At 44.8% G+C, this 25165-nt stretch overlaps 3 protein-coding genes across 11 annotated transcripts in view; all 3 read right to left on the reverse strand.

Annotated features, from left to right (window-relative positions):
* The window catches only part of LOC142466363 (uncharacterized), a 790214-nt gene that overhangs the window by 467988 nt on the left and 297061 nt on the right, over positions 1 to 25165 (reverse strand). The window lies entirely within an intron of this gene.
* Positions 1 to 25165, reverse strand: part of LOC142466695 (uncharacterized) — a 431792-nt gene that overhangs the window by 315241 nt on the left and 91386 nt on the right. The gene's annotated exons all lie outside the window — the stretch shown is intronic.
* Positions 13693 to 25165, reverse strand: part of LOC142466692 (uncharacterized) — a 308558-nt gene continuing 297085 nt past the window's right edge. For all 7 annotated transcript variants that reach the window (XM_075571998.1, XM_075571995.1, XM_075571997.1 and 4 more), the window contains one exon: positions 13693 to 19858. In XM_075571998.1, coding sequence (XP_075428113.1) covers positions 16833 to 19742 — 2910 coding nt within the window. In that variant the 5' untranslated portion in view covers positions 19743 to 19858 and the 3' untranslated portion in view covers positions 13693 to 16832. The remainder of the gene's footprint in view (positions 19859 to 25165) is intronic.

Consider the following 25165-nt stretch of genomic DNA (forward strand, 5'->3'; position numbering starts at 1 on the left):
AGGTGAGCACCACACTGGTGCCTGCCGCGCCCGCACCGAAGTCCACAGCGGCCCCCCCAGCCACAATGGGCACCCCCACGGCAGATCCCCTGCATTCCAGGAGCGGGATGAGTGTTGTTTCACCCCCAGCTTCTCTCCCCCTCGTCCCCACAGCAGCAGGATCACAGGCAGCCTGCCTCCTACCCACAGAAGGGCAGTGGTGGAGCCACTGCTTTCCCCCTTTTTTACTTCTGGCCCCCATGGCACAAAGCACATCACCCGGGGGGGGGGGGGGGGGGGTCATGGGAACTTGTGAGAGGATATAGTAATACACACAAAAAATATCTCTGGGTTGAATTGAACACGACTTAGATATGATAAATTAGAGTTTATTCCTTAAATAAGGTGAACACACAAGATATACAAATAACAGGCAAAATATACACTTACAGTAGAGGCAGCGATTATTCTAACAAAAACCAGTGGCAATTCCCCAAAAGACCCAGGTACACCCAGGTACATTCTGAATACATTTCCTTAAACTAGCCCCAGCATTTTTGCATTGATTAATGGCCTATCAGATTAACAGCGGGGGTCCCTGGCAGTTCCATTCAAACTGAATTGGAATGCCAGGGATCCCTGCTGTGTTAATCCTATGGGTCGTTAGTCAATGCAGAAATGCCTTAAACGTGCCTCAAACTAGCCCAGAACATACCCAGCACATACCCTGAATGTAACCCGGCTAGTTTAAGGCAAATGTTAGAATAAGCGTTGCCTCTACTGTACTTAGGGTTGAAATGAGGATGATGAAGTAATCAGGAAACAGGATTAGCAATTCATCAGGCATCAAATAGTTGGTAAACTTGAAGTCACGAAAACACGAACAACTGAGGATAGGCTGGACACTGGTTTATATGCAATTTCCAGTCTATACCTTATTATTGAGTATAGGCCATTGGAGAAGAATTACCTGCATCCAATCTCTCCTTGCCACCTCACCTGAGGGGCACCTTAACACCCGCCCACTGGGTGGATATTATTCTAATCAGGGGGCTTAATTTCTCAGTCCCCCTCCCACAAGCCTGCCAGAGGGAGACCGACACCAGGGTTACCACTCTAGAGCGGAAGGTGGCAGAGCTAGAGGAGCGCCACGAGGACAGTGAAAATCGGGACAGAAGGAATAACCTAAGGGTCCGGGGGATCCCCGAGGAGGTCCAAGACCCCGAAGTGATGCTAAGCAGATGGATGACTTCCATTATGCCGGGGAAGACGGAGGCAGAGCTGGTCATGGACCGGTGTCACCGCGCTTTACGGGCCCGTCCACTGCCGAACAGCCCCCCCAGGGACGTAATTCTACGCCTGCACCACTTCACCACAAAAGCGGAGATCTGCATTGAGGGAATTGAGAAGCCATATACCAGGACATTTCCCCGATCACGCTGGCAAGACGACAGGCCCTCCAACCTGTTACCAGATTATTGCGGGACAAGGAAATAAGGTATAGGTGGGCCTTCCCATTCGCGCTGATAGTGGTGCAAAATGGCCGGTCACACACACTTAAGCACCTGTCGGATGGCCCGGAGTTTCTGAAAAAGTTAGGCATACCCAACACGCTCCAGCGGTCTGAGGCCCCAGGGGGGCGCCCGCCCCGGCAGACGGAGTGGGAAAGAGTGGGCTCAGCGGCCGCACAACGCAAAGACAAGACAGGACCCTCGAGACCTACCTGAGGACTGATTGACCCGCTTTATAGTTCACCCAGAACTAGCTGTTATTACTCCTTTTCTGCAAAGAATGTTGAGACTGTTCCCCTTGTTGATTGCTGCCCTGCGTTGGAGTGTCCCCGGGACCCCCCCCTCCCCGAGGTCCGAGCCCAGACGATTAAGCTCCAGCGGAAAACAAAGCGACGGCTGAAAATGAAGAAATTCATCACTCACCAAAATGGCTTCCTGGCAAGATCTGCGGGACAAGCTGGAGAAGACGCGCTGAAAAAGAATGGCGGATGCAGTTTCAGCGCGAAATCGTGGCACTCCAGCCGGCTCCGCCCTCGGGACATGCCTGCTTCCTCGGCTGCTCACAGGCGGATATGCGCTCTCGACCCCGATGACGTCAGGGGGCGGTTCCTCACGGAGTCCCGTCGGACAGGACGTGACGCCCAAGGCAGCGCCTGAAGCTCAGGGGAGAGACTGGGCTGGGACTGGGGGGATGGGGCTGGGACCGGAAGACCCGAAATGTGGTAGGGGGGGCTCCCCAGGGGGGTGCGCGAATTCCCCCGCTGGGGAGAGGGGTTCAGTTAAATTAGTTACACAAGTTAGGGTAGCCAGTTCTAGAGTTTAGTAGATAGAGTTTAGTAGTAAGTGAAGTTAGAGTAGAATCTGTACACAATACAGTTGAGTTTTAGGAAATAGATTTTATCAACAGTAATGGAAAATATAATGTCTGCTCTGCCGGCGGGGGGGGCAGGTGAATGCCCTCATCCCCGCCGGTTGGCATGCGCCCTTGGGGCTGGGCTGCGGTCTTAAACCACAGTCCAGTCAAAGACCTGGGAATTCGTGGGCCGGAACAAGCCCCACGAGCCTGGACAGGAGGGAGGGAGAATCCAGAGCATGGGCGATATTCCCAGGCATTAAACCATAGGTCAGTTAGGACCAATATGGTTTTCTCTGTACATGTTACATGGCTATATGTTCCTTGTCACCCCCCTATGTGTTTTCCCTCCCCACCCCCAGGTTTCCCAAGAGGAGGTACTACGGCACCACGGGACCATCAAAACCACTACTGGCACCCGCTGAGAACTCAAGGCACGGGTAGGATGCCATCGCACTACACTCACGAAGACTCACTATATATACACACATGGCACTGACGTTCATATCACAAAATGTCAAGGGATTTAATTCCCCACAGAAATGTAGAATCGCCTTTGCAGAATTCAAACGTAGAAAAACAGACGTTCTCTTCCTTCAAGAGACGCATTATAGCTCCAACAAAAACCCAGGGTTCATAGACAAACATTTTAGGAGGTTCTATCTCGCCTCAGCCAAAGAAAAGAAAAAAGGGGGTGCTATACTACTCCACAATAGAGTCCCGTTTGAGGTAGAAAAAATAAAACGCGATCCAGAAGGTAGATATATCATACTGGTGGGACTATTGCAGCAATGCAGAGTAACCATGGCATGCATTTATGCCCCATGCGAAAGAGATCCCCAGTTCTTTGCAGAGTTCTTTCTTAAGCTTCAGCGCTGGGCAGCCGGAAATATAATAATAGCGGGAGACTTTAATAAGGTCCTGGACCCATGTATAGACAGATCCCCAAGACAGGAGAGGGAAAGACAAACAGGAGCTACAGCACTACTAGAAGGGCTAAGACAAGGATGTCTGGTGGACATATGGCGGGAACAGCACCCGGGTGAGCGTACCTATACATTCTACTCACACCCTCATGACAGTTATAGCAGGCTAGACCACTTCTTTGTGTCGAGCAGAATGGTCCCACAAATCTCAGACACCCTCATTCATGACATTTCATGGTCGGACCATGCATCAATTGAGCTAAGATGCACACAAATTAGGCCGGTTAGCCCGGGAGCAAACTGGAAATTGAACGAGTCCCTGATTAAAATCCCGGATCTGGCACAGACAGTCAAAGACGAGATTAGGCAATTTTTCTTAACAAACACGGGCACGGTGGAATCTCACATCACACTGTGGGAGGCTCACAAGGCCACAATGCGTGGAATACTGATTAGTCTAGCGGCGAGAAGAAAAAAACAGAGGGAAACAAAATTGACACAACTATATAAGAGGTTACATGAGCTCTCTACACTTCATAGCCGATCAGGTAGAGGGGACATTCTAAAGGAGCTGAAGGATGTAAGGATCGAGCTTAACCTCCTCCTCACATCCCAGGCCGAGAGGGACTTGAGCTGGACCAAGAGGAAATTCTTTGAGAAAGCCAACAAGCCAGACACTATGCTAGCTAACAGGATTCGAAATAGGCAATCAAGTTATAATATACAGGCAATCAGGACCACTTTGGGGGAAATGTCCTCCAACCCCAAACGTATAGTGGAAGAGTTTAGACTTTATTATGAGCAGCTATACAATGGGGAGAAGGTGGCACATAACCCAAAGACAAACAAACAACTACAGACATTTCTGAGTGAAGTAGCCCTACCTAGGCTGAGCAGACTGGAGCGCGAGGCAATCCAGACTGATTTCACTCTGGAGGAATTGATAGAGGTTGTCAAGAACTTAAAACCCTCTAAAGCCCCGGGCCCGGATGGGTTTTCTAATTTGTATTACAAAAAAATTATCGGGATTCTAGCCCCGCACATGCTCAAGGTATTCAACGGAGTCTTGGCGGGGGAACCCTTCTCAGACCAGATGCTCCAGGCGTCGATATCCATAATCCATAAGAAGGACAAAGATCCGACAAATTGCCAAAGTTATAGGCCGATATCCTTAATCAATTCGGACGTTAAAATTTACTCCAAATTACTGGCCAATAGATTGAGTGCGATCCTGCCGAGGCTTATCCACCCGGACCAGGTTGGCTTTATTAGAGACAGACAAGCGGCCGACAATACTAGAAGGATAATAGATATCATTAATTTCATTAATGCCAACGGTATCCGAGGAACAGTATTAAGCTTAGACGCGGAAAAGGCCTTCGACAGGATTGACTGGCCATATATGGAGTCCACGCTTGGAGCATTCGGGTTTGGGGGCAATAAAAGCATTATACACAACGCCGACCGCCAAGGTGGTTCACCAGGGTTTCCCATCGGAGTTGTTTAAAATCAAAAGCGGGACCAGACAGGGCTGCCCACTTTCGCCCTTGTTGTTCGCCTTATGCGTGGAACCGCTAGCGGCACACATACGTAGCAACCCTGACATATCGGGAGTTTAAATCCACTCTCAAGAGCATAAAGTTGCTCTATACGCGGACGACATCATACTGTCATTGACAAAGCCGCTTACCTCGCTACCCAATCTGTTTGCTCTCCTAGAAAAATTCAACAGAATCTCTGGTTTTAAGATTAATCAATCTAAATCGGAGGCGCTAAATCTAAATATCCCAAAAGAAACAGAGAAATTAATAGAAATTAATTTTCAGTTTAAATGGCAGCTTAAAGCTATAAAATACTTAGGGTTATATCTTACCAAACAGAGCTCCACTCTATATCAAGCGAACTATCCAAGGCTACTAAGAGCCCTCACAAAAGAATTTAAGGAGTGGTCCACTTACGGAATATCCTGGATTGGCAGAATCTATTGTGTGAAGATGAACCTTCTCCCCCGGTTATTGTATCTGTTCCAAACTCTTCCGATACCCGTGGTGCGATCGGAGATTAAAGAATTGCAGAATGTAGTAACGAAATTAATTTGGAAAAATAAAACACCGCGGGTAAAAATGTCAATTATGCAAAGACCTAGGGAAACTGGGGGTCTGGCGGTGCCGAGCTTGATGGCATATTATAAGGCGGCACAATTATGCCAAATTACTCAGTGGCATGGCGATCCGGAGCTGAGGCGATGGGTGGCGCTAGAGAAGGAGGTGTGCGCCCCGCTGGAGCTCAAGGATCTAATTTGGTACCCTAAATCTAGATTAAAAGACTTAAAGGATCCGCTGACCTTGGTGCTTAACTCCCTGTCGGTCTGGGAAGCGGCTAAAAATAATCACTCATTAACCTCAAAACACACTCTAATGACTCCCCTATATGGAAATCCAGATTTTGCTCCAGGGCTAGTTGGTAAGAACTTCACAAGTTGGCAAAACCTGGGGCTTAGAAGGCTAAAAGACCTGGAGGGGCGAGACACGATCAAACCATTTGAGCTATTACAGTCAGAAACGGACCTCCCCAACACAGAATTCCTTAGATACCTCCAGGTCCGGGCATTTTATACCAAACACCTAAACAGACCACCGCTAACTAATTTTGAGAAGCTCTGTGGTCGGGGAACAGACACATGGGCACTCATCTCTGCTCTATACAGGGAAGTGGTTAGGTCGGACATCGACGGCTCACATAAAACCAGGTTCATGACACAATGGGAGACAGACCTGACAGGGCCGCTAGAAGACAAAGACTGGACAGCGATCTTTAAGGCTACGGCCAGTAGCTCGATTTGTACGACATTGAAGGAGAACTCATATAAGGTATTAATGAGGTGGTATCTCACCCCAGTTAGACTGGCAAAATTCGTAGCGGGAGCTTCCCCGCTCTGTCCCAGGCAGTGCAGGGAACAGGGAGATCAGGTGCACATGCTGTGGTCTTGTCCACGACTCATACCCGTCTGGACGCAAATCAGAGATTGGCTACAGAGGATCTTTTTGGGCCTCAAAATTCAACTAGACCCATGGGTGTTTCTGTTAGGTAAGCCCACGAATGAAGTGTCTAGATCAGGAAACAAATTAATTGCACATTTTGCTATGGCGATGAGGTGCGAGACCGCAGCACTGTGGAATCAGAATGCAATTCCATCAATAGATAAAATTCGGAACAGAATTAGTTTTTTTTGCCAGATGGAAAAGTTGACAAGTTTGGTCAACGACACTGGCCCAAATTTCCAAAAAGTCTGGTTGCCCTGGTTGGCCCAGACGGATATCCCGGGGGTGAGCAATGCCTCCGTCTGGCTTTAATAAAATCAGGTGGGTTCTCCTTCAAAGGCGGACAGAAACTGCGGGAGGAACCATATAGGGACGACACTAAAACAGAGCCGCAAGAATACCGAGGGCGGATGAGCGCCCCCCTACCTCAATGCCGGGTGCCACACGGACACAGATAGGTTTGAGCCCGGAGTAGCGGTCTAGGACCAGAGAAGAACAACAATGGAGTTACCTCCTCTACCTTACCCTCCCCCCCTTCATTCCCTCCCCTCCTCCTACCCCAATTCTCTCCTGTCTACCCTTTCCCATGTTCGTATAGGTGTTGTCTGTCCCACAGTACACTTTATGGTACCAATGTGATATTTGTATGCTATATTCTTGAAAAACCAATAAAAGAAAGTTAAAAATATATATATATATAATCCATAGAAGCCAAAATATTATGAGCAAAATAAGATCTTTATAATTCACTTGACCATTAGATGAAAGAACCAAAGCTAAAGGATAAGGATCAAAGAACAGAATATAGAACTGATGGTGACCATGATGAAAACCATAAATATTCCTAATGAGAATGTATGTGAATGTGAAAAAAAAGGAAATAATTCTTTCTAAAAATATTTTAATTTAATAAATGTATTATGTGATATTCTAAAAAAAAAAAAAAAAAAAAGGCACAGAGAGACAGTTTATCCAAGAGAAGGGATGAGACAGAGTAGCTCCCCAGCTAATGGAGGCTGGTAAAAGAAGTCTGAGAGACACTGCTGAGAGAGCTGTGCTGAAGCAGTGACGTCTGGTTGCAGAGGACCTTAAAGGACTAAAGATAAGGCAAGCGCTTTGTTATTATCTGCAGAGACTTTGTATGCAATGTACATGTTTTGGGGCTGACAACTGGCTTAGCTGGCAGCCGGGTTAGTAAGGGTTGCTGCTGAAATGTGTAGTTAGCTTTCCTAAAGGAATTAGGATTTGATTTTATTATTTGGTTTTTCTCAAAGGGACGGTGGGCCTATTCATATTATTTATCCCTGTAAATAAACCCCAAGTATAGAGAAATACAGTGTTTCCTGCCTCATTTGGGACAAAAGAGACTGCAATGTGGTGTCGGCATCACAATATGGTGGAGAATGCGGGCATTCCCTAAGGCACCAAGCAGCGGAAACTGTGAGTTTGAACATAAATGTGGGGATTTAAAATGGCCACCCAACTGAAGTAAAAAGCAAGCAAAGCCTGTCCCACTATGAGATATCAGCTGTGCTTACAGCATGCACAGAGGATGTGTGAAGTGTTGATGCAATAACACCCAGAGGTCAGAAGATTTGTTAAGGTGCTGAACTCAAGCAGAGAAGAAAAAAAAACATTTTTTTTCCTGAAGAAAGTGTAAAGTCTGCCGGTCGGGTATGAAAAGGATTCCAGTGCTGTATGTAACGTTGATGCTTTTTGCTGAAGCGAGTGAATTTGCAGCTAGCAAGTGCTGTGTGTAAATGAAATAGCGCCTCCAGTAGATCAAGGTGAAGAATACACCTGAAGGTAGAAAATGGAGGAAACAAAGTGTTTTATGTGTAATATGCCTGGCCACACAAAACAATGTCCTTTCAGGAATAGTATCCTGGCGTGATCCCACAAAAGGAGCCGCACCAGAGATGTTTATGGTGTGAAAAGCTGAACCATACCAAAGACTGTCCCTTCAGGCAGGATGACGATGACGATGATGATGACGGTGATGATGAGAGAGAATGTGTGCCCAGTATTGCTACCTTAAAGCAGAAGTTACAGCCCAGAGTGTTTGGCGCAATAGTCACGGGAACGACAACACGCCTAGAGATAACAGAGGCTGCCGCTACCACCGTGTGCAGAGAGCCGAGCGAACCAGAGAGAACAAGTCCTGACTGGAGACTATGCTATGAGATGTCCCAGAAAGATGTGCAGAACTTCATCACAGACTTAGAAATTTCTCACCAAGAGGCTCGCGCGCTCAAAACAGAGCTGGAACTCTCACGCCATGAGGTCTCTGAATTGAAGGATTCTGAGGAAGAGATCCTTATTCGTTTAGAAAAGGTAAAAAGAGCAAATACAAGCCTGGGACAGAAAAATTCAGACTTGACTGACCAGATCAGTAAAGATGCTAAGAAGCTTCACCAAGCAGGGAAAGTGGAGAAGCAATTGATCCAGGAAAAGCTAGAGGTGCAGGAAGCACTGCAGAATGCAGAGAGGATGCAACATGTCTCCCTGGAGCAGCACAATCAAGCAGCGCACCTATGGCAGAGCCAGCTGCAAGAGCAACATGCAAGTCTGCAAGCAGCCAAGGAGAAGCAGCGAGTGCTACAGGAACGGCTGAGTACCCAGTATGTCCCCACAGACGAGCATGAGGAGCTGAGGGCCACGCTGTACGCCACAAGAGCATTGCTGGGGGCGGAGCTTGAAAGCCAGGTGATTCTGTATGAGAGGGAGCGTGAGAAGGCCCACAGACTGGAGCAAGAACTGGAGGAGCAGAGAGGCAGCTCCATCTCCATGAGTCAGTATGCCAAGGAGAAAGAAGCCGGGAAAACAGAAGCAGCGGCGATACTGGCAACAAAAACTGCAGAGCTCCAAAAGATGAAGGAGGTGCTGACGCAAGCCCAGAGCAAGCACCGTGAAGAGGTGATGGCCCTGAGAGGGGACTTGCAGGATCAAACTGAAGTCCTGCAGACGCAGATTGCTAAGCGCAAAATACAACTCGCCGAGGGAGGAGGTGACCGTCCGTCAGGTGGCTTGCCTGACATTGCGCTATGAAACCGAGATGGCTGATACCCACAGGCTGCTGGACCACACGGCCAATGAGAGGGACCGACTGCAGCTGGAGCTGGACAAGGTCTGGGAGGAGCACAGGCAGTTGCAGGTCAGAAATAGAGGAAAAGAAACAGATTTAAGCCTTGCGCTGAACCTGCTAGGAGATGTGGAGTCGCGACTCAACGCCAAAGAAGATGAACTGGCAGCTGCACTGAGTGAAAAAAGAAATGCAGAAGGACAGCTTCATGACCTGAGGAAGGACCTGGAGTCTGAGCGTGCTGGCCGCAAGATGGCGGAGAAACAAAAGCGGGACCAGGACGAGATACTCAAGGCTCTGAAGACTGAGCAGGACGCTACGTTGGACTCTAATGCTGCCCATCAGGAGGTTTCTCAGCTGAAGTTGGAGAAAGAGGTTACCACCTTAAGACAGACACTTGGGTCACAGAAGCGGTCCATGGAAAAGAGGGCGGTAGAGATAAAGCAAGTGAGTCGCACCAGGAAGCGTGACTGCAATACCGTTGCAGTGCTACAGTCTATTTTCCACAAGGCACGGAATGGGAAGACCAAGGTGCGACGTAGTAGCACAGTAAGAAGCCAGCTGTACTGCAATACCCATGGGACCCAAAGTGGATTCCTTGACAGGAAGGCAGCCACTGTGAAGAGACAGTCGAGAATGGGACTGAAGAGTGTCCATGTTCGTAAGATGAGAAAGACCTCACAGGTTGTCCAGCAACACTCCCAACGGAGTATGTTAAGGGGACAAGGAAGAAAGGCCAAAGCCTACGAGTCTGCCGACTGTCATAGAGAGGCATCATGGTGTGCACTTCGGGTAAGTAAGACCCCCACCCAAATTGAAGTTCTGAAGATAAATTATGTGAAAACCAACCCTAAAAGTACGCTGATGGAAAAAGGTCCAAAAGCCAAAAGTTGCTGTCTTCACAAGAAAAGGCCAAACAAGCACTGGTGAGTGAACGCCATGAGTTAACTGAGGTCAAGGATCATCTACAGGGTAGGGGAGACTCTGAGCACAAGAGGAAGAAGGCAGAGATAGCTGATAGACGGCAGGATGCTCAGGAACATTTGAAAAAGGGGACACAACAAAGGTGGAGCTTCAACCCTAGACTCAGGCCGGTACAAGACAGGTACCAGTCTTCAGGCCCAGATGGCCTGGCAATTACCCCAAAAAGAAAATGCCTAAATTGGAAGGCAAGAAAAAAAAGGGGGGGAGGGAAGGGCCGAAGTCTGACAAAGAGGTGGGTGCACAGGAATAGTGCACAGGTCGCTCACAGGATAATGTTTCGCTGGGGTGAGGGATATGTGGTGCCATCGCTGTCCTCTAGGGGTTGAATGGGGAAACTATTGGACTTTTTCACCACAAAGAGTTAATTTAATCCTCCTTGGAAAGGCTATTCAGGTGATAACTAATGAAGCTAATCAACCTGTTCTGAATAGTCAGGAAGTGCTTTAAAAGGCTGGAAGCTGCAAGGCACAGAGAGACAGTTTATCCCAGAGAAGGGATGAGACAGAGAAGCTCCCCAGCTAATGGAGGCTGGTAAAAGAAGTCTGAGAGACACTGCTGAGAGAGCTGTGCTGAAGCAGTGACGTCTGGTTGCAGAGGACCTTAAAGGACTAAAGATAAGGCAAGCGCTTTGTTATTATCTGCAGAGACTTTGTATGCAATGTACATGTTTTGGGGCTGACAACTGGCTTAGCTGGCAGCCAGGTTAGTAAGGGTTGCTGCTGAAATGTGTAGTTAGCTTTCCTAAAGGAAATAGGATTTGATTTTATTATTTGGTTTTTCTCAAAGGGACGGTGGGCCTATTCATATTATTTATCCCTGTAAATAAACCCCAAGTATAGAGAAATACAGTGTTTCCTGCCTCATTTGGGACAAAAGAGACTGCAATGTGGTGTCGGCATCACAATACATACACTCACACACTCTTACAGCACTAAAATTCAGAGACCATTTAACACCTTAAGTCATAAATCGCAAACAGCACACGGGGGATGGATAGGCTTCTGTCAGATACATTCCAAGATGCACTGTTTTAAGTTAAATCCTCTCTTGCTTTATCCATTGTAACACTGCCGGAAGAAGAGATCAGTATATCTAGAAAGTTCGCACAAATAAAAGCAATTCGTTAACCACAGAACGGAATCGTCTATTCGTTTTTGATTATTAAGTTCGGCTAACACAATACAGATACCTCTACATATATACATACATACATACATACATACATACATACATACATACATACATAACATAAACACACAATCTCAGAAACCCAAAACCCACCACATCATTATATATTTGTGTCAAAAGGAGTGCTACTGGGCGTGGCACGTGTATACAACTAAAGACAGAAATGCCCAATGCTACATCCAATGTGACAAAATATATAGTAAAATACTTAATTAGTATTCTCATGAGTAAGGGTTATTTAGATAAACCCTTTGGCCAAAGTGTTATAAGCCTGCTGCCACATCACGGCATGACCAGTAAAGCAGGTTCATGTGACCATTTTCATTTACCTCTGCTGGAGGGAGAATGACCGCAGTGGGTCTGTCCAACACAGAAACATGAGAAAACCTTCTACTTTAAACAGTGGGAAGGGGTGAGCTTAAACCCTGGGAGGAGGGGACACTAACCTTTTTATGAAGTAGGTTTTTTCATGTTTCTGTGTTGGACAGACCCACTGCCCAACTCTACCCTGGCCCCAGTCAGTATAAAATGATCAATAACCACAGAATGATGGTAAACAGCATTAGCACTTTTAACCCACTGTTGCCATGCTGCGACAGCATAAAACACTATACACAGTGTATATATAGCTGTTATAATTATAACACATAAGGAGGTGAGTGGTGCAGTCAACATCCCCTAACCGTAAGGTAATGTGGTGCTCAGCATGAAAAACCCATCAGGTTATAAAGTGAGATGAACATTCATCTTTCATATTTCAGTACTATGCATAGTCTCACCTCTCCGAGGTCACCATTGTTTTGTGTTCATTAACAATAATAACTTGTGAATTCCTGTCTTGATTAATCTATCCTCAACAAATGTATATTCAAAAGAAAGGGGTTTTGGATTGAATGAGATTATTGCGTTAGTAATTACAAACTATATAAGTGCAATATGAACATAGTCTCTAAGTATAACCGCATTCTCATTTATGTATAAGTTTAATATGTGTCACTCTACATGCTCTTCTTTTTTCATGATTTGATATACAAGTTATATGTACAATTAATTTAGTACGTATCCTCTGTACTTCATGAAGGCCGCTGTATGTTTTTAATATAGGTATAAGTTAAATTGAAAATATGTTTTATTTTGTTTGATTATATATATATTTTTTTGTTTTTAAATTCACATTACTGTATGTTTTATATGTATGGGGTACAGTCTGCCTGATTGGGCTATCAACTTGGACCTTTAAATTAATATAGGTGTGTTTCCCTTTCCCTTTCCCCCCCACCCCTTTTCCTTCTCCCTCCTTATTTCCCCTTTTTTTCCCCTTTGCCTCTCCCTCTTTTCTCTCCCCCCTTTCCTCCCCCCTCTTTTTCTCTTCTCCCTTCTCTCCCCTTTTTCCCTTTCTTTTCTTCCCTTCCTTTTTTTCCCCTTCCCCTTCTGTTCCTGCATCCCCGCTTCTTCTTTTTTCGTTTTTCCTCTTTTTTCCCTTCCCGGCCCCTTCCCCCCCCCCCCCCCGCCCGCTCAGTGGGGTGTATCTGTGGGTGTCTGTAGGTTTATTAGGCATTCCCATGGACATCCTTGCTGCGTGGGTGGTTAGACAATATTGTCAGTTATTTTGTGTCCAAGTTACAACCAAAGCATGTAAGCGCATGCGCGAGTACTTAGGACCTTATTGGCATTACTCGCGGGACTCCAGACTGATCATTTAGGAATTGTATCTGCGCATGCGCGTAAAAATGTGGCTTACTTGAGGCGCATCTCGCGAGAGTTGGCCCTCCATTGCCCTGCGGTGCGTGTCACCGAGCAGGTGTGTTTGGAGGCGGCTTTCTCGCAGTGGCAACAGGTAATTAGCCGCCCTCAGGTTACTCACACAGCTATACACAATATGTTTGAATTAACATGATGTTACCAATTAAATGTTTTGGCGCCAAAACGGCAGGCTGTCCCTATATATAGAGGGTTGTATACCAAGTTAAGACACTTCTTGATAAAGTGCTATTTGTTTGCACGAAACGCGTAGAAGGTTGCAGCCTTCTGTTTTTATGTCCTCATAATAAAGAAATATTTTTGCCAGACCTGCTATCACCGTTTTTGCTGTGCGTTGCACCTACCTACATTGCATTGAACATCCCCTAACCATAGGTAATTTCCCTATCTGCTCCTGCTTCGTCACTATATAACGCACCTTTCATTTTCCCGCCCAAACTCCCTAGCAACGCCCTCTGGCCTGTCCAATTAATCTGGGTCTTTGCCTACCTTCTTCTCCCAAGTAATGCCTCGTGGTGAGTTATATCCTGCGCTAAGCAGAGAACACAGACCACGATGTCGTACTTGCAGGCTCTCAGTCACACTCTCAGATATGAAAGAGTTTTGTGAGATTATTATAAAGAACGGTCACTCAGAGTTTGTATAAGATAAGGTTTGTCATTTATTGTATCACAACAATAATCAGAAATATCACAACAAGCTTCTTGTAAGCTAACGGCTAGCAGTTACAGTATGCTACCAATCCATTCCTAACTATGCAGAGATTATATAGCTGATATGCATTGTAATACAAACCAAAAGATATTATGATAGGTCAGCCAGTCTCAGCTCAAGTCTCATCTGTGTGACTTCACACCTCAGTTCGGTTCTGATTCAACATGGAGTCATGCAAACCTATATAGCATCTCATAGTTTGCTGCGTACGTGACATGTGACCATACTCTGTGGTTAGTGACGTATGTTGTTTATCAGTAGGAATTACAGTTACTGACGTATGATATATTTCAACATTTACCGTTTGACCACGGCCTGTTTACGTGAATTAGTTCCTCTTTTTATGCCTATGTAACCTGTCCCAATATCCTGCCACTTCTCAGCAAAACAACCTATTATTTCTAAGACAAGAAAAGCCAGGATTTTAACAGTATGCTCTAAGCTATACTAGGCCTTATAATGATACTATATATATATGTACCTGTGACCTGTATTAATTATGTGTTATATGCCATAAAATACCTGTAATCCATAACACAATCACAGCACTCTGCCCACCACCTACTCCTCAGCCAATCACAGGACACCTGTTCCACATCTGTCTGGTAACACAAAGCTCACTTTCCCGCCAAAACGGAACAAGCCCAAACAAAACCCAGAGGTGAGCGAGGGGCTTCCAGTCCCATGCTCACCCACAGTCCTGTGCCGCCCCCACCATTATAAAGGCGGTCACATCCCTCTTACCTTAAAACCACACACCTTAATCCCTTACCCTAAAACCCCCCACCCCAAGCACTTACCCTAAAACCCCTGTCACGGTAGCTTCAGGGTTATAATACACACTTTATAATCTGGGTTGAATTGAATGAGACTGTGATATAATAAAGAGATTTTATTCCTTACAGTTCAGGTGGACAGACAGTATTGAGAAAATAAACAGAATATAACACTTACTTGGGAAGGGGACAGATGAAATAGCCCAGGACACAGGCTAGCAGTTCATCAGGCAACAGGAACAATTCAAGTAGAATAACGAAGACACTGGGCATAGAGTTTACAATCCCTTTAATGGGCTTTAGTCTCTACCCCTTAACATTGGGCCTCAAGCATTGGATAACAATTACCTGGACCCAATTACCTCTTGCCAGCTCACGTGGGAAGCAGGAGGGTATCTGTTCTCAGGTGGTGGGCACATGCACACATCCTCCCAGTCAGAGTCCCATATCCCGAGCCCCACACTAAAAAGTTGGTGTCTCAAAGTCTGCCATCTGGGAATCTGGACCGGGGAACTCTTACCAGAGGTGTGAAGTATGGTACTTAATGTAAACAGCCATGTCCTGCTCTTTCTCTGCCCTGTGTACTCAATCTGGGGGAGTGAGCGTTTGTTCGGAGCTTGCTCCTCAGGCAGGCAGACGCCCTCTGGCCATTAGCATACCTTATGGGCCAGTAACTTTTGCGGGCTTTACAGTAGGCAGAGAAATACAGTAAGCATATCACAATTTATACATATAAAAATATTCCATTCCGTTAATCTGAGAGGGCTTAAAATTGCCATGCCCTCATGCCGGAGGTGTGACCATCTGGTGGCCAAATTTCAGCCTTCCAGCTATCACCGAACCGGAGATAGCAATATTGGGTTTTAGAACCTCATGTTACACAAACCACATTTCTCCGCCATTGGAGTCAATGGCGGCAACCACACTTTATACAGTTAACCATACTCCATTCAGTTAGCCTGAGAGGGCTGGGTATGGCCACGCAACCATGCCGGAGGTGTGGCTACTTGGTGGCAAAATCTCAGTCCTCTAGCCCTCACCGAACCGGAGATAATGATTTCAGGTTTTATACAATATTTAAAACCGGCAACATATAATCCCTCATGCGGCGAACTTAATTTATACACTTAAACTCCCTCCGTTCGGTTAATCCGAGAGGGCTGACAATTGCCATGCAATCATGCCGGAGGGGTGACTGCATAGTGGTCAAATTCCAGCTCTCTACGCCCCACCGAACTGGAGATAGAAACATCGGTTTTAATCATTTTTGAAGCCCACATCATTTTTCTGCCGTTGCAGCAGCCCTTTAAACTTCGCATAGAACCACATGAGCTCTGTGGCGGTTGCCGGTACACCTGGCAAATGGTGGCCCCACAGGCGGGGAAGGGGAACAAAGGGTCATAAACATTAGAGCACGGTTAACCCTTGCCCTCCCAACCTGAACCTGATGTGTTTGGTGCAACCATGTAGTAGGGCGGGAACATACGAAACAAGGGGAAACACATATTGTGCTGAAGCAGGGGAATGCATACAGATTATCACACAGTTACATTAACCCCTCGTCTCCTGCACGATGGTAGGGATTGCAAGCTGGGGGGTAACCCTATTATTACCGGGCTAGCAACCCCATCGTTACAACCCCCTGCCCAATACAGTAATAAAACTTACATTAGAAGCGGCTGGTGGTGGAGTGTCTGCGGCCAAATGCCGACGGCAAATTGATCGCAGCGAAACAATTCCAATTCACAACTAAGTTAGGCTACAGACCTTTTCAGCATAATGGGAAACGCACATTTTATTAGAATGGAAATATAAAACATTAAGAACAACATTTTTCTATAAATAAAACTACAATAATAATTATACAAACAACCTGCATTTAAAATGTTATAACTTTTTATCCTTTTATGCAATCTAAACTAAAGTTACTTTTAATTGCGATTTAGCGTAACACATATACACGTGGCAATTATATATGAGCGTCTTAGTTGCTGGTTAACCCTAAACATGCCTGGCTTTAGAGATCGGTCTCTCCCCTGTGTGTCCTCTTGTGTCTGATCAGATGGGATAACTGACTAAATCCCTTCCCACATTCCCCACATACATACGGTCTCTTCCCTGTGTGAGTCCTTTTGTGTATGTTCAGGTTGAATAACTGTCTAAATCCATTCCCACATTCCCCACATACATATGGTCTCTTCCCTGTGTGTGTCCTCTTACGTCTGATCAGGTGGGATAGGTCACTAAATCCCTTTTCACATTCCCCAAATACATACGTTTTTTCCCCGGTGTGTGTCCTCTTGTGTCTCCTCAGGTTGGATAACACACTGAATCCATTCCCACATTCCCCACATACATGCGGTCTCTCCCCTGTGTGTATCCTCGTGTGTGTGTCCAGGCTGGATAACCGACTAAATCCCTTCCCACATTCCCCACAGACATGCGGTCTCTCCCCTGTGTGTGTCCTCGTGTGTGTGTTCAGGTGGGATAAGTCACTAAATCCCTTCCCACATTCCCCACATACATGCGGTTTCTCCCCTGTGTGTGTCCTCTTGTGTCTTGTCAGGTGGGATAGGTCACTAAATCCCTTTCCACATTCCCCACATACATACGGTTTCACCCCTGTGTGTGTCCTCTTGTGTCTCTTAAGGTTGGTTAACACACTGAATCCCTTCCCACATTCCCCACATACATACGGTCTCTCCCCTGTGTGTCTCCTCTTGTGTGTGTCCAGGCTGGATGACCGAATAAATCCCTTCCCACATTCCCCACATACATGCGGTCTCTCCCCTGTGTGTGTCCTCTTGTGTGTGTCCAGGCAGGATGACCGAATAAATCCCTTCCCACATTCCCCACATACATGCGGTCTCTCCCCTGTGTGTGTCCTCATGTGTGTGTTAAGGTGGCATAAGTCATTAAATCCCTTCCCACATTCCACACATACATGCGGTCTCTCCCCTGTGTGTGTCCTCATGTGTGTGTTCAGGTGGGATAAATCACTAAATCCCTTCCCACATTCTCCACATACATGCGGTCTCTCCCCTGTGTGTGTCTTTTTGTGTCTCCTCAGGCTGGATAAGTCACTATATCCCTTCCCACATTTCCCACATACATGCGGTCTCTCCCCTGTGTGTGTCCTCTTGTGTGTGTTCAAGTGGGATAAGTCACTAAATCCCATCCCACATTCCCCACATACATGCGGTCTCTCCCCTGTGTGTGTCCTCTTGTGTGTGTTCAGATGGGATAAGTCACTAAATCCCTTCCCACATTCCCCACATACATGCGGTTTCTCACCTGTGTGTGTCCTCTTGTGTCTCCTCAGGCTGGATAAGTTACTAAATCCCTTCCCACATTCCCCACATACATGCGGTCTCTCCCCTGTGTGTGTCCTCATGTGTGTGTTCAGGTGGGATAAGTCACTAAATCCCTTCCCACATTCCACATATACATGTGGTCTCTCCCCTGTGTGTGTCAACTTGTGTGTGTTCAGGCTGGATAATTCACTAAATCCCTTCTCACATTCCCCACATACATGCAGTCTCTCCCCTGTGTGTGTCCTCATGTGTGTGTTCAGGTGGGATAAGTCACTAAATCCCTTCCCACATTCCACACGTACATGCGGTCTCTCCCCTGTGTGTGTCCTCATGTGTGTGTTCAGGTGGGATAAGTCACTAAATCCCTTCCCACATTCTCCACATACATGTGGTCTCTCCCCTGTGTGTGTCCTATTGTGTCTCCTCAGGCTGGATAAGTCACTGTATCCCTTCCCACATTTCCCACATACATGCGGTCTCTCCCCTGTGTGTGTCCTCTTGTGTGTGTTCAGGTGGGATAAGTCACTAAATCCCTTCCCACATTCCCCACATACATGCGGTCTCTCCCCTGTGTGTGTCCTCTTGTGTGTGTTCAGATGGGATAAGTCACTAAATCCCTTCCCACATTCCCCACATACATGCGGTTTCTCACCTGTGTGTGTCCTCTTGTGTCTCCTCAGGCTGGATAAGTTACTAAATCCCTTCCCACATTCCCCACATACATGCGGTCTCTCCCCTGTGTGTGTCCTCATGTGTGTGTTCAGGTGGGATAAGTTACTAAATCCCTTCCCACATTCCACACATACATGCGGTCTCTCCCCTGTGTGTGTCCACTTGTGTGTGTTCAGGCTGGATAATTCACTAAATCCCTTCCCACATTCCCCACATACATGCTGTCTCTCCCCTGTGTGTGTCCTTATGTGTGTGTTCAGGTGGGATAAGTCACTAAATCCCTTCCCACATTCCACACATACATGCGGTTTCTCCCCTGTGTGTGTCCTCATGTGTGTCTTCAGGTGGGATAAGTCACTAAATCCCTTCCCGCATTCTCCACATATATGCGGTCTCTCCCCTGTGTGTGTCCTATTGTGTCTCCTCAGGCTGGATAAGTCACTATATCCCTTCCCACATTTCCCACATACATGCGGTCTCTCCCCTGTGTGTGTCCTCTTGTGTGTGTTCAGGTGGGATAAGTCACTAAATCCCTTCCCACATTCCCCACATACATGCGGTTTCTCACCTGTGTGTGTCCTCTTGTGTCTCCTCAGGCTGGATAAATTACTAAATCCCTTCCCACATTCCCCACATACATGTGGTCTCTCCCCTGTGTGTGTCCTCTTGCGTCTCCTCAGGCTGGATACATCACTAAATCCCTTCCCACATTCTCCACATACATGCGGTCTCTCCCTGGTCTGTGTTCTCTTCTGTAGGTTCTGGTCTGATAACCAAGTCAGACTCTTCCCACTTTCTCCAAGATCTTTTCCTGTGGCAGCAGCTAATATATATCTTTTGGAATGAGAAGCAGTTATATTGTTTATTAATTGCCTTGACTGGTTAAAAGATACATTTTCAGTCATATTAATTGGAATGTTGCAAGATTGTTCTGTCCGCATCTTTTCCGTATACTCATTTGGGTGTTTGAACTTCAGATGTTCGAGGAGGTAATCCTGACTGCTAAAAGCAACCTTGCAGTGTTGGCATGGGTGGATTATTGGAGCTTGTCTTTGTTCTAGACGAGACAAAAAAGTCACAGTTACACAAACTGTCTTACAAAAGGTCATGCAAGAGAGGTAAAAGTTCAGGATGAAAGTAACCTGTAGATGTACATTGTAAAAATGGAGGTTTAGCACAACATGTGCAGCATTAGGGCCGGGAGAGTAGATGTAGTGGATCAGACATTTAAAGTGGATCATAATATTTAACGATTTAAAAGGAAATCTCACTAACTGCAAAACACCAATTAAAGTGGCAGAAATCTTTTCAAATCCTTTGATAGATAGTCAGAAAAGGTGAAGGGGAAACACAAATTGGATGTGCCCCCTAAAAGAATTCACTTAAATGCACACCACCAGGTATAAAAGTTAAAACTTTTAATAAATTTACTTAAAACATATATTACCAAAGTAATGTGTAATGTGAATTAAAATTATATTAAATCAACGCTATCAGGCATCCGTGTCGTCAATTATAAAGTCATACTATCCCAGTTGACCACTTAATGTTGGTGGGATATAGAGGACAGAGGATGCTAAGAGTCAGGGTATTAACCCCTCTGGAGCAACGGTGAGACCAAGTAGTAGGAGTATATAAATGTTCACAAGTGGGTGGCCAACGGATTAAATATCCAGCTTCCTTGCTAAATTACCAGCACTGCGCACTACAATAGAGACTTAAGTGTGTTAGAGTGAGAGTGCTTGAATGATAAAGCTGGCACATGTAGTGATAATATTAGTACATGCACTGCATCATAAAGCTGCCAGACACAGCAGTACTAGGGTGAATTCACAGTGATGAACTGTGTGAACGCCTCACTTAGAGTGCAAGGAATGCAGGCACATTGACTATGAAATTAAATAAATAAACAAATAACTAACTACTGGGGTCTGCACAGTTAGAACCAGGAAACTGCAGACACTACATTAAAACAGCTCCAAGTAGGAGACTGACAACATTGCGCGTCCAACGCGCGTTTCCCTCCAGCAAAGGAGCACTTTATTGAGTCAGTTTGGGCGTGAGCTCAATGCGCATGTGCAACAGCTGATAGCTACTGATTGTGCAATTAGGGTATTGCAAGGGTATAAAAGGGTTCAGACCTCTCTCCCCCAGTAAAATCTGTCCCTGAAGACAGGGGCCTAGTTATCCACAGTGGTAATCAATGGTTTTGTGTATACAATTTAATTTATATGTTCTTTTTTGTTTTGTTTTAAACGTGTATATATTTTGTGTTAATATTTAAAACCACATTTGTCTAATAGGGATATTGGGCATTAGTCTAGAAGGTAGGGGATGTGGGTGATTACTGTAGTTACCCCGGGGAGGGTAGTTAGGCTTCCCGTGGGGGGGGGAAGTGGTGGTGAGAGAGGTTAACCCCTTAATTACCTTAGCGACTAGAATGGCAATGCTTTACTGTCCACTAACTGGGTCAACAGGGTTAGGTAATTTTTTTTAAATAAAGTATCAACCCCTTTGGTGCCTGTGGTATACCTTGGTAACCACAGGCATGAAACGGGTTAGTTATTTTGATCATAGGTTTCTGTAATAATAGACATTACAGAAGCCTATGATAGAAATATTAACCCAATGTGGTATGTAATACATTAACGGTTGCGTTAATTCCCACATTGCGAAATTGGCCCAAATATCGCACCCAGTAAATTATTACCATAATCTTGATATATACCACCTTAAAATTGCGATAATAACACCCTTTATTTTTTATTTCCCCGGATGCGATATTAACTCCACTTCAACAAAATGTTATATCTCTGAGCCGTAGTGTTTTCTTTATGCCTGCGGGACAATCCAAAAACTAACCATTCTAAACTAGCCACTAAGGTGGCAAAGGGGGGTAGGTAGTGTAATGTAATGTTTATTGCTAATATAAATTTCAGTAACCATTTTGTTCCCTTTGTTCCAATATATATTTTAATATCCATTTTGTTTCCCCTTGTCCCAGGTTTTACTTTTAAAATGTATTATTTTAAAACTTGAGCAGGTGCTCTGGCAAGTCTCCGAAAACTTTTTAGCCTTGAAGAGAAGAATGTTGGCTTCTTAGCTTTTTATAAACAAAGTTTCACTCTCTGTAGTCTCACATTTCTCCCTTCTCTGCTTCCCTTACTCCCTAGAAATAAGTGAAAGGCACAAATGTAAGTAACATTTAATCTATGTAGCAATAAATTAGGTAGAATGTCAGCGAATACCTCTAAGACACTTCAGCAAAACCACCTCTAGAACAGTTTTTGGCTATATAACTCTGTTATCTGTAATATAGTAGTCTAGTGATTTGATACAAGAGCTTGCATGTGTCTTATTCAAACTGCTGGACTCCAGGCCTGCACTGCTCTCTACCCACACATTGAATACACAATCTCCTGGGAGAGCTTCCGAGTCACGGACGGGCATAAAGAATTATATATTAACATTTATATTATCCCCTGTGTGGTCAGCTAGTCTTGAAAACCGATGACTAGTTGACCCGTGGACTACTAAGGGGTTAATATGTATTGTAATGTATTTTAACAACTATATTATAATCTATTCCATGTTGGTTTAGCTTATCTTGCCTATGTATATAATGGTCAGTATATTGGTCATTATATACATAGGAGACTGGGCTAACACCAGCTTGGAGTAGGTGATAAAATATTTGTGGTATTTCTGCTGTTCCTCCTGTTCCAATAAATATCGGAACTTGATGTATTGCAGTTTTTATTTGAACATGAGGTATTATGCCTGTTTTGTATCGAATCTGATGCTTTTAACGGGTCCGATAAAAAGCGCTTTATTTTTGGCGCTGCAACGCTGATTCATTGCATAATAATAATAAGGCTCTTTTTTATGGGCGGTAATATGGCATTTTTGGTTACCGCAGCTTTATGTATCTGGCTCTTTGACTCAAGTCAGGTTTAGTGATATTAAGATCTAGTTGACCCATAATGGTGTATGCAGATCTATCAATATTTGCAATTTGACATCAGTAATACAGTGGCGGCCGCCTTTAGCCTCGGGCGGCTGTAGCGGCGCAATTCTGATAACCGCGGGCAGATGCATTTTGTTTGTTTTTTGTCCGGAGTGTATTGCGGTATTTTAGCGCTCGTAATGTATTAGCATTTTATTATCGCTGTGTGCAATACTGCAATACCATCTAAAAACTCAGGGGGGCGTTCGTGAGGTGTTGTCTTTGAAGTCTAATACTTTAGCAGTTCAACCTACGTCAGTACACAGTCTGCGTGTGCGCGCGCAGTAATTGTAAATTTGCATATTTATACATGCATTTGCAGTGCTGTACTGTATGTCTCATTTGAAAATTGTTGAAACGCATAGGCATGTGCTGTAACAGTATCACATTTCGGCATATGCAGCGCTCTCCCCCGCACAAAGGATAATTTACTGCACTGCAGTATTTCAACTTCTTATCTTATCCACAGTGCAGTACACCTCTCCCACACCATTCTTTTGAAAGTGTGTCTTTCTGGTTTCAATCACATTCCTGCTTGAAGGGTGATGATTACTGCGCATGTGCCTGTAAATTCACCACTGCTTGCTTGCGAAGTTCAAGAGTGACCAAAAAAAAAAATATTTTTTCTCTCCTCATTTTTTATTTTTATTTTCTCCACAAACCTGCCTAGACCAACTTGATATTACGATATTCAATCTGTGCTGTGGCTTTTGACTGCACATGGTTGATTTGTGTGCTTTTTATGTACTGTATTTGGGGCTGAAGGGATCAAATTATTATGATGACCTGCCTTTTTAAATTATGTCATTTCTTTGAACTGCAGTACAGCTAATCCTTCATGCAGCTGTACCCTGTACCCCCCTCCCCCACGCACACACACAAGGCTCGCTCAAGGATTTGAAACTCTTATCGACAGACACCTGTACAGAGTCATTCAGTTTCTGAAGCTTGCCATTGTGTTTTTAATCCGTCCCTAGCCGAGCATCACCTCTCTGCTGCGCCTGCGTGTAATCCTCTTTGGGATGGGAGCTAGTTGATGATTACTGCGCATGACTCGCCCATCCCCCCCCCCAACCCTTTGAGTCTTTGTTTATGGTAACGCTTTTGAAAATTCCTTCTCGAATTTGATATGTAAATCTGATTTGTACAGCACTGTGAGAATTGAGAGTTAAAATAACCATTATCTGATTCATGTTGTTGATGCAGTAAATTACCATTTTTTGTCATTCTTTCTTTTTCTTTGGTGTAGGTGTGGGGGGGGGGGGGTTGTCAATGATTATGATTATCATGAATGTAAATAAATACTTATTATATTTTATCAGGAACAAAAAATACAAATATAAAAATAATCATGAATAATACAAAATGCAGTCATTATTAAGTTCTTCCGTCAGATGGAAATTGAGGGCCGGTGGATAATCATGAATAATGCACATTGATAATAATATTAATTAATAATATATAATATATAATATATAATAATATATATATAGTAATATAATTTTTTCCGTCTTTATCTTCTTCCTCATTCTGTGTACAGTACAGTAGTTCATTGAGAGAGGAGAGGTTTTGTGTACACCATGACTGCAGTTTAGATACTGTACACTTAACTGTACAAACAGTTCACAGACTTTACACGATACCCCCCTCTCCCCCATTCCATCCTTTTTTCTGAAAAGACAAGAAAACAAAAAATGAGTGCAGTTATGTGCATACTGTATTATGGCATTGTGTGCTGTGTAGTACTGTCAAACTAGTCTATACTGGAACTACTGTATACTATGATTACTGTTAAATTCTTTGTAACCAGGTGGCTGGTGCTGCTCTCTCTGGAAAGAAAAAAATTGAGCAGTTACAGTAGGTGCATACTGTATTATGGCATTGTGTACTGTATAGCTACTCCATATTGGACTACAATATGCAGTTAGTACTGTCAAACTAGTCTATACTGGAACTACTGCATACTCTGACTACTAGGAAAGAAAAAATCTGTATCATACTTACCTGTATCATACTGTACTTACAATACTACAGTACAGTACTATACCATACTACCTTCCTGATGCTTGCCCATTACACAATGGGCAATATGGTCAATATATTTATTGCATCGTTCCACGGTGAGTACATCGTTCCAAAAACTCAGTATGCCTTGCGCCAACTCATCCTTTTTGGAGGGTTTCACGACTTTTCGGATATAGTCCTTAAGCTGATGCCAGACCATTTCGATAGGCTTGAAGTCTGGCGATCTGTCATTGGAGGGGAAAAAAAAGGACAATTAGTTTGAGATACAGTACACAGTAAAAACAGTGCTAAAAAATGAGACGCCGTTACCGCACTTACTCCGCTGGCGTCTTC

The sequence above is a fragment of the Ascaphus truei genome, chromosome 15, assembly GCF_040206685.1.
Source record: "Ascaphus truei isolate aAscTru1 chromosome 15, aAscTru1.hap1, whole genome shotgun sequence".
Taxonomy (NCBI): Eukaryota; Metazoa; Chordata; class Amphibia; order Anura; family Ascaphidae; genus Ascaphus; species Ascaphus truei.